At 39.5% G+C, this 18,300-nt stretch overlaps 1 protein-coding gene across 1 annotated transcript in view; it reads right to left on the reverse strand.

Annotated features, from left to right (window-relative positions):
* LOC310720848 (serine/threonine-protein phosphatase PP1-gamma catalytic subunit A) overlaps positions 1 to 12,159 on the reverse strand; it is a 44,631-nt gene extending 32,472 nt beyond the window's left edge. The window contains exons 1-5 of the mRNA XM_083531972.1: positions 11,835 to 12,159; positions 3,831 to 3,962; positions 3,481 to 3,711; positions 774 to 878; positions 2 to 225 (exon numbers count right to left, since the gene is read on the reverse strand). Coding sequence (XP_083388098.1) covers positions 2 to 225; positions 774 to 878; positions 3,481 to 3,711; positions 3,831 to 3,962; positions 11,835 to 11,889 — 747 coding nt within the window. The 5' untranslated portion in view covers positions 11,890 to 12,159. The remainder of the gene's footprint in view (position 1; positions 226 to 773; positions 879 to 3,480; positions 3,712 to 3,830; positions 3,963 to 11,834) is intronic.
* Between the last annotated feature and the right edge of the window lie 6,141 nt (positions 12,160 to 18,300).

Below are 18,300 nucleotides of genomic sequence, written 5' to 3' on the forward strand. Positions count from 1 at the left end.
CCTGGTGGGCCCTGCAGATCAGGTCCAAGTCATGTTTATGGAGAAATTTGGCCACCACTTCAGCACCAAAGGTAAAGGAGACACCGCGATCGTTCTCACCCCAGCCTAGCACATCTTTATCAGGATCAGACCACAGAAGATCACACAGCAGGCCCTGGTCAGGCACATCTGTGGGCCTCATGATTCGTCGAATTTGCTCCATGGACTGCAGGTCTGGAGACAAACCTTTAGCACATAAAAAGGTGATACACATAAATGGTACATCACCCACATTTGTTCATCATTTTTAAACATACAACCGTATTTTTCGGACTATAAGCCACTACTTTTTTTCCCATGTTTTGAACCTTACACAACGAAGCGGCTAATAAATGGATTTTTCCTGGGTTTTTCCGGGTTTCACAAACTTCAAGCCAAAAATCTGAGCGACATAACATTAGACCAATGAAATTTCCGATTTACATTTAAATGATAACTCCGGTCTATACTTCAGAGGGAAGAACAATATAAAATATCTGGGCAGAGTTTGCTCTGGGTTCTTTCTGACTCTGATGAACCCAAAGTGCTTCATTCTTACAGTGCTTCATTCTAATCCCAATCCTATTCAGTGTATAGCAAATAAAAATGGTACTGCTGTATAAATACCTGAGAAATTATTGTCAGTAATTTCTAAATGCTGGTTGTCTGTTTGGTTTTGATGACCTTTTTTTCTATAGTGCTCACCCTTGAACCTGTCTTTACATATCATGTCATCGTTAGGCACCCACACTCACCCCCATGGCAACAGAAGATCTTCTCATCCACAATGGCAGCAATGGGTAAGCAGTTAAAGCAGTCTGTAAATGTCTTCCACAGCTTAATGTTGTAGCGCCTTCGGCCTGAAAACACGATAGTGGAACTTATATCAGGGAGCAGTCATTACATACATTTCTGGACACATGTTGATATTTTCATATCACAATATTTTTCACTGTCCAGATAATCATCATCAATATTATATTGCAATATGGAAAAAAGTTTGGAATCAAATGTTAGTAGACCGTAGTTAAAATACAGGCAAAATATGTATTTTAAACATATACAAATAGAAAAATGTTGCTTTGCTGATTTCTTTGTAAACTCTTTTCCAACATTCAGTGTAAAGTTGTGGCAGACATTTTTTTACTAAAATACAGGTGCATCTCAATAAATTAGAATATAAAAATATTTTTTATTTTAGAAATTCAATATAAAATGTGAAACTTGTATATTATATAGATTCAGACACAGACTGATTGATGTCAATGTTTTTTTTTTGTTTGTTTTTTATGATTTTGGCTCACAATTAACAAAAACCCACCAATTCACCAAAAAATGTAATACTTCATAAGACCAATCAAAAAAACAATTTATTTGTAAATTGTTGGCCTTCTGGAAAGTATGTTTATTTAATATATATGTACTCCATACTTGGTAGGGACTTCTTTTGCTTTAATTATTGCCTCAATTCAGCATGGTAGGTGGTGATCAGCGTGGCACTGGGAGCCCAAGTTTCTTTGACCGTGGCCTTCAGTTCATTTGCATTTTTTGGTCTCGTTTCTCATTTTCTTCTTGACAATAAGATTCTCTATAGGGTTCAGGTCTGGTGAGTTTGCTGGCCAGTCAAGCACACCGACACCATGGTCATTTGACCAACATCTGGTGCTTTTGGCAGTGTGGGCAGGTGCCAAATCCTGCTGAAAACTTAAATCAGCATTTCCATAAAGCTGGTCAGCAGAGGGAAGCATGAAGTGCTCCAAAACTTCCTGGTAGACGGCTGTGCTGACCTTGGACTTGATAAAACACAGTAGACCACTACCAGCAGATGACATGATGATCCCCAAACCACCACTGACTGTGCAAACTTTACACTGGACCTCAAGCACCTTGAAATCTGTGCCTCTCCTCTCTTCTTCCAGATTTTGGGTCCTTGATTTCCAAATGAAATGCAAAATTTTCTTTCCTGTAATCTAAAAAGACGACTTTGGCATACTGAGCAACAGTCCGGTCCTTTTTGGCCTTTGCCCAGGTAAGACACCTCTGACATTGTCTCTGTTGCAGGAGTGGCTTGACACAAGGAATGCGGCAGTTGTAACCCATGGCTACGTCTAAGACATTTTCTGGACAGATGCATTTGTTGCTCTAAAACCTGCATATACCTTATAGCATTAATCAAGCCTTTCCAAATGTGCAAACTGCCCATTCCACGGGCACTAATGCACTCCCATACCATCCGAGATGCAGCTTTTTTTTAAATGAGGGCTGATAAGACAGATGCTTCCTCTCCACTTAAGTGCAGAGGATGTGGCGTTCTGGGTTTTAACAAAGAAATCTATTTAAATTCGTCTGACCACTTTTCCTCAATACACTTTAAATTAGCTTTGGCCCACAGACGAAGGTGGCGTTTCTGGATCATGTTAACGTATGCCTTCTTCTTTGAATGATAGACATTTAACCTGTATATGTGGAAGACATGGCAAACTGTGGACACAGACAATGATTTCTGGAGGTGTTAATGAATCAATAAAGTGATTTTCATTAAAGAGTCATGACGGTTTTAGAATCAATGCTGCCTGAGGTCCCGAAGATGATGGGCATCCAATAGTGATTTACATTATGGTTCCTTGTGCATAGAAATTTCTCTAGATTCTTTGAAACCTTTGATGATATTAACTGTTTTGCAATTTTGTGCCACATTAATCTAAAATTGTTCCATAATTTGTATATACAGACTTTTATATCTGCAGATTGATCTGGATAAGTCAGGGTTCAACACTTTGTACACCATTTTGTTGTATAGGTGTGGGAGAATAAATCAGTACCTTCCAGATGACCCAGGCACCATTTAAGTTGCAGTAGACACTTTTGTTTCACAATGTAATACAGACTATATCATCATACATATTACTTTTAAATGTAATATATTAATTTAAATATTATTTACCATTTACCAGCTGTTAAAAAATTTTGCTTTATGTCAAGTTTGTTTGCAAACATGACAATAACAAATATGTCGTATGTCTATATATGGGGTATATAGGTGTCAGAGTAATGGCTAGTAATTTCATTATCTGGTGATTTTGATTCTTCTTAAGGTTTTACCTTAGAATGTTTTCCTTTATTAAAAGAATTATAATTCAGTTCATAAGAGAAGGATTCTTCCTAAACAGGAAAAATAACTGCATTTCTGACATCATTAAGAACATCAACCAGTATGCTCTTACATATTAAGATTATTAAGAAGATATTTTTAAATAAACAGCATCCCAAGCTTTGTATGGAATGTTAAATTACTTGAAATAGCACAAAATGTGTATTTAATATATGTGTATAAATTTTTTCCTTTATTATAAATTCTAGGTTATAAAATCAAATAACTGGTAACCCAACTGTAAATGACACAGGTCATTCCACCAATCAGCACACTGATACACAACTGACTATTTGATCAAACATACTCACACTCATCGTAGAAACCATAGATGCGATTGATTGAGGCGCATTCATGGTTACCCCTGAGGAGGAAGAAGTTTTCTGGGTATTTGATTTTGTATGCCAGCAAAAGGCAGATGGTCTCGAGTGACTGTTTGCCACGGTCCACATAGTCCCCAAGAAACAGGTAGTTACTTTCAGGAGGATAGCCGCCATATTCAAAGAGCCTCAGCAAATCATAGTACTGCCCATGTATGTCACCTACAAAGTGAAGAGCAGGAGGCTTAAAAAAACTGCGTAAAATAACCAGAATTTCAGGCTTAAGCTGTCATGCAGCTGATCTGTGGCCTAGTTTTTACTATTGTGTAAATTTTACTTACCACAGATCTTTAAAGGTGCCTCCAACTCCAGCAGGATAGGCTGGCTTAGAAAGATCTCCCGAGATTTTAGACAGAGACCACGAATCTCATTCTCCTGCAGCTGAACATTTTTACCGGGCTTTGACCCTCTCACTGCAGAAGAAAAGCGTATTCTTGATCATCAGGTTACTATTTATATCTTCACAGAAATCTATTAAGAGATACTTATATGTATGGGTGACGTAGCTTCCTGTTGTTAATTGTTTGCCGGGAATTCAGTGTTTGTATCGGCATTTACATTTTTACAGGTCGTTTTTTTCCCCCTCTCTCATCGCTTTAAAATCTCAAAATATTATTTTGATTTCCTGCATCCTCTACTTTCCGGCGGCTCCGTTTCTTCTCTTTTTGCTTTTGGAAGAGATTTTTATTCCCTGTTCGGGGGTTTGAAAGCAGCGAGTGGAGACCATTCACATCAGAACTACGAACACACACACAACAGTAACCACATAAAGTTATGTAATTTTCAGCTCATTTAGTGTGTGAAGTGCGACATGTTTAGTCAGTCTTTCTCCGTTGTTGGCGATAATTTTCTTTGTGAGAAGTGTAAGTTAGTTTGCTCTTTGATGGAGAAGATCTCAGCATTAGAAGAGAGCATCCAGAGTCTAGAGAGAAGTAGTGAGTGCGAGAGCAGTCCAGGTTTTTCAGGGGAAAGTCTGGATGCCCTAGGTGGAGTTAGCATTCCCCGACTCTGGCATCAGAGCGCTTGAAGCGGGGCGAGTGGGTGACGACTCGGCGGCATACTCGCAAAGCCAAAGCTAATGCTCGCCCACGGGAGCACAATTTCTCTCCGCTTTACGTGTCCAACAGGTTTGCTCTCCTTGGTGAAGCACCCACTGAGAAACCTGAAAGAGCTCTGGTTATAGGAGACTCTATTCTGAGGCACCAGCAGCACAGGTCATGTGTATACCAGGGCGCTGGACATAGCAGGTCAGCTTAGGTTTTTAGTTACTAAAGCCCTATTCAGACGAGACTAGTTTTACAGGGGGTCGCTAGAGAAATTTCTGTTTCACAGACGTTTGTGATTTTTAATCCTGCCCGAATCTGCCATGTCTGTCTTTCTCTCAAACGACCTTTATAAAAATAGAGCTAACCACGCTAGCAGCGCTAGTGGCACATACAGCGTGCACGCCGCGAGAGCCGGAGAGGTAAACACCTTCACCAACATGGTGGTCATGATGTGAGGAGGGCATTCAAGAGAGTGAATACCAGGTAGGCAGCAGGACCAGATGGGATCACAGGTTGGGTTCTGAAAGCCTGCACTGACCAGATAGCACCGGTGTTGACTGAGATATTCAACCAATCACTGGAACAGTCTGTTGTCCCCTCACGTTTCAAACAATCCACCATTGTTCCTGTCCCGAAGAAACCCCAGCCCGCCTGCCTTAACAATTACCGCCCTGTAGCCTTGACCTTATTAGTGATGAAGTGCTTTGAAAGACTTGTCAGAGACTTCATCACTGCATCACTACCAGACACACTGGACCCACTACAGTTTGCGTACCGTCAGAACCGTTCTACTGAGGACGCCATTGCTCATCTCCTCCACACAACGATGAGCCACCTGGACCAAAGAAATGGGAATTATACAAAGATGCTGTTTGTGGACAGTTCAGCATTTAACACCATAATTCCCAGACAGACCACAAGCCGTACGGGTGGGAAAACATACTTCATCCACCCTCACCTCAGCACTGAAGCTCCCCAGGGTTGTGTTCTGAGCCCCCTGCTGTACTCACTGTACACATATGACTGTGTGGCCACTTCCAACTCCACCATCATCAAGTTTGCTGACGACACAGTTGTAGTGGGCCTGAGCTCCAACAACGACGAGACGGCCTACCTACAGGAGGTTAAAAATCTGGAGAGATGGTGCCGGGAGAACAACCTTCTCCTGAACATCAGCAAGACTAAGGAGTTGATCGTGGAGCACGAAGCAGGAGCGGTCATACCAACCGCGAAACATCAGCGGGACCCCAGTGGAGAGAGTGGACAGTTTCCGGTACCTAGGTGTTCACATCACAAAGGATCCGTCTTGGTCATGTCACACCAACACCCTGGTGAAAAAGGACCGGCAGCGTCTGTACCATCTGAGACGCTTAAGGGACTTTAAACTACCCTCTCAGGTGCTAAAGACTTTCTACACCTGCACCATTAAGAGTGTTCTGACGGGTAGCATCACTTCCTGGTTCGGGAACAGCACCATGCAGGACAGACGAGCCCTCCAGAGGGTGGTGCGTTCAGCTGAACATACCATCCACACCGAGCTCCCTGACCTGCAGGACATCTACAGCACGCAGTGCAGGACCAGAGCCAGGAAGATTATGAAGGACCTCAGCCATCCCAACAATGGACTCTTTTCTCGGTTGCGTTCAGGGAAACGCTTCTGCTCCCTGAAAGCGAACACAGAGAGAATGAGGAGGAGCTTCTTCCCGCAGGTCAACACAATTTACATGTTTGCAACAGAAACCTATACATGTTCATATTTACATTTTAGACTAAAATATCCATAGAACTGACATGTAACATTTTAAACTAACAGAAAAGAGAAAAACAGACTTAATAAGTAACACCTCTACCAGCTTTCTTTACTCAAAAATGCTTCAGCTTATATTTCATTTAAAGAAATGCAAGATTAAAAAAAAGGCATGATAATAGATCACAGAAAAGATTGTCTGTTATGAAATATAGAATCCATATGAATCATGTCACAATGTTTGAAACACTAATTCAACGATAAATTATGCCAATTTTCTTTTTTCCTTCATCTTATAAAATCTAAAAACTAATAAAATAATTAATAAGACATGATCCAGAAAATTGCATAAATGAAACATTTATTGAACAACACAAGACTGTCCATTCAGTGTACTTGTTACCAGGTTTTTGTACCCGTGCCTGCCTGTAGCCTAAACTACAGCTGGTTAAAGGCTCACTTACTAATACAGCTCAAAAAATGTACTCCAATTCTCTCTTCAAATGTTATTATTCTCATTGTCTGTCCAAAATTAGCCTCATATTTAACCAATGCACAGAGCAAACATACGGTGGTGTGAAAAAGTGTTGATTTCTTATTTTTTTGCATGTTTGTCACACTTTAATGTTTAAGATCATCAAACTAATTTAAATATTAGTAAAAAATAACGCAAGTTAACACAAAATGCAGTTTTTTAAATAAATGTTTTTATTATTGAGGGAAAACAAAATCCAATACTACATGGCCCTGTGTGAAAAAGTGTTTGCCCCCTAATTCTAATAACTGGTTGTCCACCCTTAGTAGCATCAACTGCAATCAAGCGTTTGCGATAACTTGCAATGAGTCTGTTACTGCGTTGTTGAGCAATTTTGGTCCACTCATCTATGCAGAATTGTTGTAATTCAGCCACATTGGAGTGTTTTTGAGCATGAACCGCCTTTTTAAGGTCATACCACAGCATCTCAATAGGATTCAGGTCAGGACTTTGACTAGGCCACTCCAAAGTCTTCATTTTGTTTTTCTATAGACATTCAGAGGTGGACTTGCTGGTGTGTTTTGGATTATTGTCCTGCTGCAGAATCCATGTTCTTTTTGCTCAACAGCAGTTTTTGTTTTGTGGCAGTAATCAGGCCTGGGTGTGGCTAGAGAAATTGAACTCTGGTGTGATAAACTTCAGTTTTTCAATCACTTTTTCATACAGGGCCATGTAGTTTTGGATTTGTTTTCCTTCAATGATAAAAACCTTTATTTAAAAAACTGCATGTTGTTTTCACTTGTGTTATCTTTTACTAATATTTAAATTTATTTGATGATCTGAAACATTAAAAGTGTGAAACATGCAAAAAAAAAAAAAAAAAAAGGAAATCAGGAAGGGGCAAACACCATTTCACGCCACTGTATAAGGATAGAGTAAGAAGCTGATGGTTGGTAGACAGATAATGTAGAGTGGTTCATGAGCGTTGGCTGGCTTTATTTTTTCCGGTGTCCTTACAGTTTTTTAGCTGTTTCGTCAACAAGAAAGAGAACTCAGATTAGCTATTTATCTTACGAATAAGCACACGAGAAAAAAACTAAACTGATGATCTGTCATTCTTGCCACTTGTCATTGCAACTAAGCAGACATGATTAAAAAAAGCTACATGAAACTGTTAGTAATGTCCAAATTATGAAATAGCCAAATTGGCCCAATAATTAGGAAGGCGCATAACCGAGACACCAAACCGTGCATGCGAGTTGTGCACTTGCATAAGGGAACATAATTGTCCCATACATGTTAACATTGTGATTTATTATTAGCATAGACATACAAAGTAATCTAATAAACTCCCCAGTTACCTTAGCAATGAACAGTGGAGTTTTTTGACAGTGTTTGACCTGCTCCAACCCTCACCTAATACACAAAAATCATCATACTAACGAATTTAACAATTTATTGATGAACCTTGACCATGTTGCTGATGCACCACTGTTCCCTACTTGAACAACCTTTGGTAGATACTGACCACTGCAGACCAGGAATCTCCCCACAGAATGTTTTGGAGATGCTCAGACCCAGGCATCTAGCCATCACAATTTGGCCCTTGTCAAACTCATTCAAATCCTTGTGCTTGTCCATTTTTCCTGCTTTTAACACATCGACTTTAAGAACAGAATGTTCATTTGCTGCAGAATATTTCCCACCCAATAACAGGTGCCATGATGAAAAGATAATCAGTGTTATTCACTTTACAATTCATAATGGTATGCCAGGGCGTGTATGTAAATTACATAGATTTAACGCTTTACAGTAATCCCTTGTTTACCGCAGTGGTTACGTTCCAAAACCGCACGTAATAAATGGACGCCACTCCAAAAAATTTTTTTTATGTATACAGTACTTCATTCTATAATTGATACATTTTTTTTTTATTAATAAATTTCATTATTTCAACATAAAACTCCAAAAAACAATTTGCTATACGTTTTTTGGTCTATTGTGCTATCTGCTAGAAACCAGGAAAATCAGCCAAAGAAATAATTTACAGTGAGGAAAATAAGTATTTGAACACCCTGCTATTTTGCAAGTTCTCCCACTTAGAAATCATGGAGGGGTCTGAAATTGTCATCATAGGTGCATGTCCACTGTGAGAGACATAATCTAAAAAGAATATATGATTTTTAAACTATTTATTTGTATTATACAGCTGCAAATAAGTATTTGAACACCTGTCTATCAGCTAGAATTCTGACCCTCAAAGACCTGTTAATCTGCCTTTAAAATGTCCACCTCCACTACATTTATTATCCTAAATTAGATGCACCTGTTTGAGGTCGTTAGCTGCATAAAGACACCTGTCCACCCCATACAATCCATAAGAATCCAACTACTAACATGGCCAAGACCAAAGAGCTGTCCAAAGACACTAGAGACAAAATTGTACACCTCCACAAGGCTGGAAAGGGCTACGGGGAAATTGCCAAGCAGCTTGGTGAAAAAAGGTCCACTGTCGGAGCAATCATTAGAAAATGGAAGTATCTAAACATAACTGTCAATCTCCCTCAGACTGGAGCTCCATGCAAGATCTCACCTCGTGGGGTCTCAATGATCCTAAGGAATGTGAGAAATCAGCCCAGAACTACACGGGAGGAGCTGGTCAATGACCTGAAAAGAGCTGGGCCTGTTTCCAAGGTTACTGTTGGTAATACACTAAGACGTCATGGTTTGAAATCATGCATGGCACGGAAGGTTCCCCTGCTTAAACCAGCACATGTCCAGGCACGTCTTAAGTTTGCCAATGACCATTTGGATGATCCAGAGGAGACATGGGAGAAAGTCATGTGGTCAGATGAGACCAAAATAGAACTTTTGGGTCATAATTCCACTAAACGTGTTTGGAGGAAGAAGAATGATGAGTACCATCCCAAGAACAACATCCCTGCTCTGAAGCATGGGGGTGGTAGCATCATGCTTTGGGGGTGTTTTTCTGCACAAGGGACAGGGCGACTGCACCGTATTAAGGAGAGGATGACCGGGGCCATGTATTGCGAGGTTTTGGGGAACAACCTCCTTCCCTCAGTTAGAGCATTGAAGATGAGTCAAGGCTGGGTCTTCCAACTTGACAATGACCCGAAGCACACAGCCAGGATAACCAAGGAGTGGCTCTGTAAGAAGCATATCAAGGTTCTGGCATGGCCTAGCCAGTCTCCAGACCTAAACCCAATAGAGAATCTTTGGAGGGAGCTCAAACTTCGTGTTACTCAGCGACAGGCCAGAGACCTGACTGATCTAGAGAAGATCTGTGTGGAGGAGTGGGCCAAAATCCCTCCTGCAGTGTGTGCAAACCTGGTAAAAAACTACAGGAAAAGTTTGACCTCTGTAATTGCAAACAAAGGCTACTGTACCAAATATTAACATTGACTTTTTCAGGTGTTCAAATACTTATTTTTAGCTGTATCATACAAATAAATAGTTAAAAAATCATACATTGTGATTTCTGGATTTTTTTTTTTTTTAGATTATGTCTCTCACAGTGGACATGCACCTATGATGACAATTTCAGACCCCTCCATGATTTCTAAGTGGGAGAACTTGCAAAATAGCAGGGTGTTCAAATACTTATTTTCCTCACTGTATGTGGCAAATGCAATTCCGCAATAAACCGGGGCCACGATATTCGAACCATGGAAAAGCAGGGGATTACTCTATAAGTTACGTTAAAATTACAGCCACGATGGTCAATATTTGTTGACTATCGTTTGTATGAGAAATACTTGTTTTGAACAAAACAACAGGACAATTTACCACTCCAGTGCTTGGGCAGCTTCTCTGAGAAACTGTGGAATGGATTCGCCATGACAGGGAGTGGGTTTTTTTTCCCCCAAAACGAGCATTTCTCATACAGATCTCATGTTAAAAAGAACTGTTAATACAAACTTTTAAAAGAAATTTAAAACAAAAGAACACCATCAAGATGTTCTAGACACAAATTTTCCTGTTAAAAGTTAAACATTTTTATGAGACTCAAATTTCAATTAAAATTTTTGACTTAGGCAATAGTACAGTTGACCAGTTGAGATGCTTTTATTTTTACATTACAAATCTGGTGTGGAATTCCATCTCCAAATGCTGTCTCAGTATGCATGGTAACTGAAGGATAGTCCAGATAATTTTCAACTGGAATTGCAAATCAAGTGTCAGGGGTGGGACTATATTATTGGGCGTCTTTTGTATTGGGAAGTGACCGCAATAGTGGCCAAGGGGAGAAATGCCAGGAATAGACTAGTTTGCACAATGTTTTAAACAATGGAAGTAGTCTGTAAAATTATGGAGGACATTATGATGCTTGCGCAGCAAGTTGATGACAGTTCATACTCAGACAGACTAAGACAGATTTCCACTTAAATGAGCTTGTGGCCTTGATGAACAGCCACATCAGTAATGTTGTCTTTGCCAACCTAAGTAAAGTGGCTAACAGTCTTTTTGCGTGAGCATTATAATGTCCGCCACAATTTTACAGACCACCTCCATTATTCAAAACATTCTGCAAAATAGTCTGTTACTGGCAGGTTCCCTCTTGGCCGTCGACTGTAAGTGATGTCAAGACTTTGCTTTTCCATTTGAAATCACTGTGCCTTCACGAAAGCAAAAACACAAATGGTAAAAAAAAACACGTGATTGAAAACTCACAACATTACCACGGTTCCGCCTGCGAATGTAAATACCCGGTCAATACAGTCATCACAAAATACCTTATCGATAACGACTTAATTTACATCTATTGTCATGTGCAATAACAATAACAAGAAACGAATATATCAAGCTCTACAGCGTGACTGTATAGCAGTCAGTATATTCAGTATAGCAACCAAGCTAGCTAGTCAATCAAGCAGAGTCCCTAAAATTTCCAACAATTTAACCAACATAAAGCATACATTAGCAAACTAATCGTCTAATAACTTATTTATTAATTAGTATTTATGACTAATTTAGAAGCAAACTTTCTCAATCTTACCTTCAAGCAGGCGCTGTATGATGCTGTCTATGTTTAGCTTATCGATGTCGGCCATGCTTTGCTAACTAGCCAAATAAACCGATTCCCTGTATATATTTACACCTCACCTAAGCACTAAATAATACCTAGAAATACACTTAACAAGTTACAAGAACATTTGGCTAGTTTATCTGTTGAAGTTATCCTTTTCTTCTTTTCCTCTTGCTTTTTTGGGAGTGCTGAACCTATTTATGCCTATAACACCGACAAGGAAGGATAAGGACGAGTTAGTGGTGAATGAATCGGCTCTCAAAGAACGACTCATTTAAGTGAGAGTGAATCAAATACAACACGACCTGAGGGCCAAATGAATCTATTTATACGTAGATCGATTTCAAAACAACCGAACCAACAAAGCAAATCTGAAGCGAGGTGGGGTTTTTTTTGTTTTTTTTTTGTTTTTTTGTTTTTTTTTTATTTATTATTATATTTTTTTATACAAACGACGTATATATATGCTGTAGGGTTATGAGAATCTGGTAACACTGGGCTAACTGGGCTGAACTCCCTCTCTTTCAAAACATACAAAATCATCACAGGTTCATTTTTCAAATTTTTTTGGGCTTCTCTAAAAACCAAATCCAACAGCAAACCACGCTGCTGTAAGAAAAATACACATAGCAGGGGTGCACATATTACGGCTGTAAATGAAAACAATACAAACCGCGAAGTGTCAAGAAAAAGTATTTGCTACAACGGCAACACCACCTATGCCACATAAAAAAAAAAACACGAATCGGGAAGAAATTAGCAGCAAAAGAAACAGAGATTTCTGGAACTGAGATCTGGAATTCCTGAAAATTCATAAAATGGATCATAAATTGGCATAGATGGGATTATATCCGCTTTTCTCAGTGGCACAGTCACAGAACGTTTTGGGTATTTTCAGGTTATACCCAAATACAGATATGTATATACTGTATATTTTTATATATATATATATATATATATATATATATATATATATATATATATATATATATATATACAGATATATATACTGTATATATATATATATATATATATATATATATATATATATATATATATATATATATATATATGTATATATGTCCCTTACGAGGGAAATATCAAGGTCCGTGACGTCGGAGTGACGTGGGGCCACCTTCCCGTGGGCTCACCATCTGCAGGAGGGACCGTAAGGGACGGTGCTGTGAGGATTGGGCAGCAGTCGAAGGCGGGGGCCTGCTTAGACTGCTGCCCCCGCAACCCGTAATTTACCACTTTCAACAGTGCTGTCTCTGTGTTATTATGAGTCCTAAATCCTAAATGATACATTTCATGAATGCCATCCTAGTAGATTAAAAATAACTCAACCCCTGTCAGCTATTAAACTATAGGTCACTATCAAATCTCCCCTTTATCAGTGACCTATAGTTGGATAGCTGACAGGGGTTGAGTTCAGGATATTTCATTAGGAGTTTTACATTTATGGCATTTAGCAGACACCCATATTCAGAGCCACCTACATTTACCTTATTCATACATTTCAGCAACTATGGGGTTAAGGGCCTTGCTCAGTGGCCAAGGAGTGGGAGTTTGGTATGGCTGTGATTTGAACTCATGGCCTTCAGATTTAAAGTCCAATGTCTTAATCACTAAGCTGCCACCTCCCCAGTTTTATTAACTGCTATCTTAAATGATTTAGGTACACAACCAGTGTTAAAAGAAGAATTTATTATTTTTAAAAGATGTTTAACAGCTTCAGGAATTATCACTTTGAAAAAACATGTAGGGAAGGGAGATAATTAATAAGACTTGTTGCAGTAGCTGACGTGAATATAGGTTTAAAATGGTAATGTGTCAAGGTACATATTCTATGACTGAGGCATAGTTAAGGAGATGAAGTAATGATCTAAATTTATTTTAGACTGTTTTAATCTAATGTTCTCAAATGATTATTAAAATATCAATATCAAAATAATATATAAAAATCTAAATTAATGCTTTGTCTAAAGAAGTATCTAGGTTTGAAATTAAATCCACAAATTATGCAAGAAAATCATAATAGGGCCCTATTTATGATTAGCTTTTTTGTGTGAAGCTTGTATTATTATTATAAATAAATGCAGAACTGCCTTCTTTGATAGTTGGATTAATCTGGTGCATATAACTATACTAGCTTAATCCTTTCTTTCTTCTTCTTCTTCTTCTTCTTCCTCTACTTCTTTCATCTGCTACCAGTAGGGGTCGCCATAGCAGATCATCTATCGTCATACCACCACTGTCCTCTACATCTGCCTCTTTTAAACCACCGGTATGTCTTCCCTCACCACATCTATAGACCTCCTTCTTGGCCTTCCTCTTTTCCTCCTGTCTGGTGGCTCCATCTTCAACAGTCTTCTACCGATATGTCCCTCTTCTGCAAATGACAAAACTGTGGGACCCCTCCCCTAATGAACTAATTTCTAATACTGTCCATCCTCTTCACTCCTAATAAAAATCGCAACATCTTTAATTCTGTTACCTCCAGCTCTGCCTCCTGTCTTTTTGTCAGTGCCAATGTCTCTACTCTAGGACGAGGCCAATGACTGTAGTGTCATCTGCAAACTTCAGGAGCTTGACAGAGAGGTTTTTAGAGGTGCAGTCGGCTGCCTGTCTGACAGGAAGCTGGTGATCCACTGACAGATTGGGGTGGGCATGGAGATCTAGGTTAGTTTGGCTAAGAGGTCAGGAATGATGGTATTAAAGGCTGAACTGAAGTCTATAAAAAAAGATCCTTGTGTAGGTCCCAGGTCTATCAAGATGTTGCAGAATATAATGCAGTCCCATGTTGACTGCATCATACGCAGACCTGTTTTCACTGTAGGCATACTAAAGAGGATGCAGCAAGGGTCCAGTGATGTCCTTCCACATTCACAACAGTTTCTTGACTTTACTTGAAAAGGTGCAGTTTCTCCGGTATCACCTCATTTACTGTCCGTGTAGAAACATAACATTCCGTTTGGTGTCCTGATGATTTACGTAATATAAACCATCATTATTACTTTAAAACATTTACAAGAATTTGTTGTCTTCATGCTCAGTGTTGAGTTTGGTTTCACTAATAATAAACATACATTTGCATAAAGCATCCAAATTTCTCCATGTCCATGTTGCTTAGAGTATTGTACTTCAAAAACATGAAGTATAGTACATTTAGAACAGATAAAAATGTGCAATTAAGTTGTGATTAAATATTTTAATTGATTGACAGCCCTAATATTAATATGATGTGAGGTCCAGTTACCAGAGTGACACTAAAACAGATAGTTTTAATAACATGTCAGAGCCCAAACTTCATTACTTTCACTTGAGTAAAAAAGTATAATTAGTACTTCAACTTTTACCCGAGTATTTTAAAACATGAGTATCTGCACTTCTACTTAAGTAAATGATGTTGGTACTTTTGCCACCTCTGGTGTATTGTAGAAATGACAATAAAAGCCTCTTGACTTGACTTGACTTGACTTGACTTGACTTGACTTGACTTGACTTGACATGAGCGTTATGGATGGTATGTAACTAGGGAACAGCTGGGAAGATGTGTACAGAAACAGCAAGAAAAGCAGAAGTGTAGGAGTGTGGAGGTTAGAGTTGGCAATTTAAATGTAGGCACTATGACTGGTAACGGTGATGATGGAGTGGAAAAAGGTTGACATGTTGTGTGTTCAAGCGAACAAGTGGAACGGCCAGAAACAATGGAGGGGGGGTAATTTTTACTATGATGTGGATGGAAAGAAAATGGTCTAGGTGTAGTCCTGAAGGAAGACTACAGAGTGTAGTGGAAGTAAAGAAAGTTTCTGATATGAACGTGAACGGGGGATGAACGTGAGGCTGGAAGTTAAAGGCAGAATGATACAGTGGGGGAAAAATTATTTGATCCCCTGCTGATTTTGTTAGTTTACCCCCTTAAAAAGAAATGAACAGTCTAGAATTTTGGTGGGTTTATTTTAAAAGAGACAGAATATTAAAAAAAATCTATTTAAAAAATCATTTAAGGAGGGTTAAAAATTAATTAGTATTTGATTGAGTGAAATAAGTATTTGATCCTGTGTCAAATTAGCAAATGCCAAATTAGGTCTTACTTTTCTAAAGGGACAGGACTAATTTGAGTGCGTGGAAGTCAGAATTCTTGCTGGTTGGTAGGGGATCAAATACTTATTTCGATCAAATACAAAAATATTATTATTTTATATATAATTATCATTTTTTAATATATTTTTTATTATTTATCTTTTTGTTAAAATAAATTACCAGAAAAATTCTAGACTGTTTATTTCTTTGTAAGGGGTAAATTAACAAAATCAGCAGGGGGTCAAATAATTATTTCCCCTACTGTAAATGTCATCATTGCCTATGCTCCCCAATGGGTTGCAAGATGGAGGAGAAATAAAATTTCTGGAGTGAGTTAGATGAAGTAGTGGAGAGTGTAGCTAAGAAAGAATGATTGGTAATTTCTTTGGGCATGAAGGGAACAGAGGTGATGAGGAGGTCAAATGGACATTATCAACTTGTGCTTGTTAATATTATGAACAGCAGCTATGCTAATTCCTCTCCACTGCTTTTCTTTCTCTACCCATCCTGAGGAATCTGGAGGTTGCTTCAGCTCCATTCGTGTCCCACCTCATGAAGATTATGGACCTTCAAAGAAGTAGATGCCGAACCCGCAAACATCTGGAACCATCTAGAGACATACCATTGCCATTTGGATCCCACTTTATGTAGAGTTTGGACATTGGACCTCTTTGTTGGATCTATCTTCTTCTTCTTCTTTCGGCTGCTCCTATTAGGGGTCGCCACAGCGGATCATCCGTCTCCATACCACCATTCTTCTACCAATATAACTCATGTCCCTCCTCTGCACATGTCCAAACCATCTCAATCTCGCCTCCCTCACCTTGTTACCAAAACGTCCTACATGCGCTGTCCCTCTAATTAACTAATTTCTAATCTTGTCCATCCTCGTCACTCCCAACGAAAACCTTAACATCTTCAGTTTTGCTACCTCCAGCTCTGCCTCCTGCCTTTTATTCAATGCCACTGTCTCTAATCCATACAACATCGCAGGTCTCACCACAGTCCTATAAACTTTCCCTTTCATTCTTACAGATACTCTTCTATCACAAATCACTCCTGCCACTCTTCTCCACCCACTCCACCCTGCCTGCACTCTTTTCTTTACTTCCCTAACACACTCTCCATTACTATGCACTGTTGACCCCAGGTACCTAAACTCCACCACCTTTTCCACCTCTTCTCCTTGCAACCGCAGAACTCCACTGCCCTCCCTCTCATTCACACACATGTACTTTGTTTGACTCCTACTGACTTTCATTCCCCTTCTCTTCAGCACGTACCTCCACCTCTCCAGGCTCTTCTCAACTTGTTCACTACTCTCACCACAAATCACAATATCATCCGCAAACATCATAGTCCAGGGAGACTCCAGTCTGACCTTGTCCGTCAACCTGTCCATCACCACTTTAAACAGGAAAGGGCTCAGGGCCAATCCTTGATGCAGTTCAACCTTCACCTTAAACCAGTCTGTCGTTCCTACTGCACACTTCACTGCTGTCACATTGTCCTCATACATGTCCTGCACCACCCTCACATACTTCTCTGACACACCTAAATTCCTCATACAATACCACAACTCCTCTCTTGGCACCCTGTCATACACTTTCTCTAAATCCACAATTACACAATGCAATTCCTTCTGTCCTTCTCTATACTTCTCCATCAACCTTCTTAAAGCAAATAAGGCATCTGTGGTGCTCTTCCTTGGCATGAAACCATACTGCTGCTCACAGATGGTCAACCTCTCTCTCAGCCTAGCATCCACTACTCTTTCCCATAACTTCATGGTGTGACTGATCAACTTAATTCCCCTGTGGTTACTGCAGGTCTGCACATCTCTCTTGTGCTTAAAGATTGGTACCAGCACGCTCCTTCTCCATTCCTCACGTATCTTCTCACCTTCCAAAATCTTGTTAAACAATCTGGTTAAAAACTCCACTGGCATCTCTCCTAAACATCTCCATGCTTCTACCGGTATGTCATCTGGTCCAACCGGCTTTCCACTCTTCATCCTCTTAATCGCTGCTCTCACTTCCTCTCTACTAATCCTATCCACTTCCTGCTTCACCATCTCCACATCATCCAACCTTCTCTCTCATTTTCCTCGTTCATCAGCTGCTCAAAATACTTCCTCCACCATCTCAACACACTCCCCTCACTAGTCAACACATTTCCTTTTCTCCTTCCTTAGTGTCCAACCTCTCATACAGAGCCGATCTTTGATGCTGTCCAACCTCCAGGTGAACCAGTCTGTCGTTCCTACTGCACACTTCACTGCTGTCACACTGTCCTCATACATACTTCTCTGACACACCTTACTTCCTCATACAATACCAGAAACTGACGA

The sequence above is a fragment of the Silurus aristotelis genome (genome assembly GCF_946808225.1).
Source record: "Silurus aristotelis genome assembly, chromosome: 26".
NCBI classification, from domain to species: Eukaryota; Metazoa; Chordata; class Actinopteri; order Siluriformes; family Siluridae; genus Silurus; species Silurus aristotelis.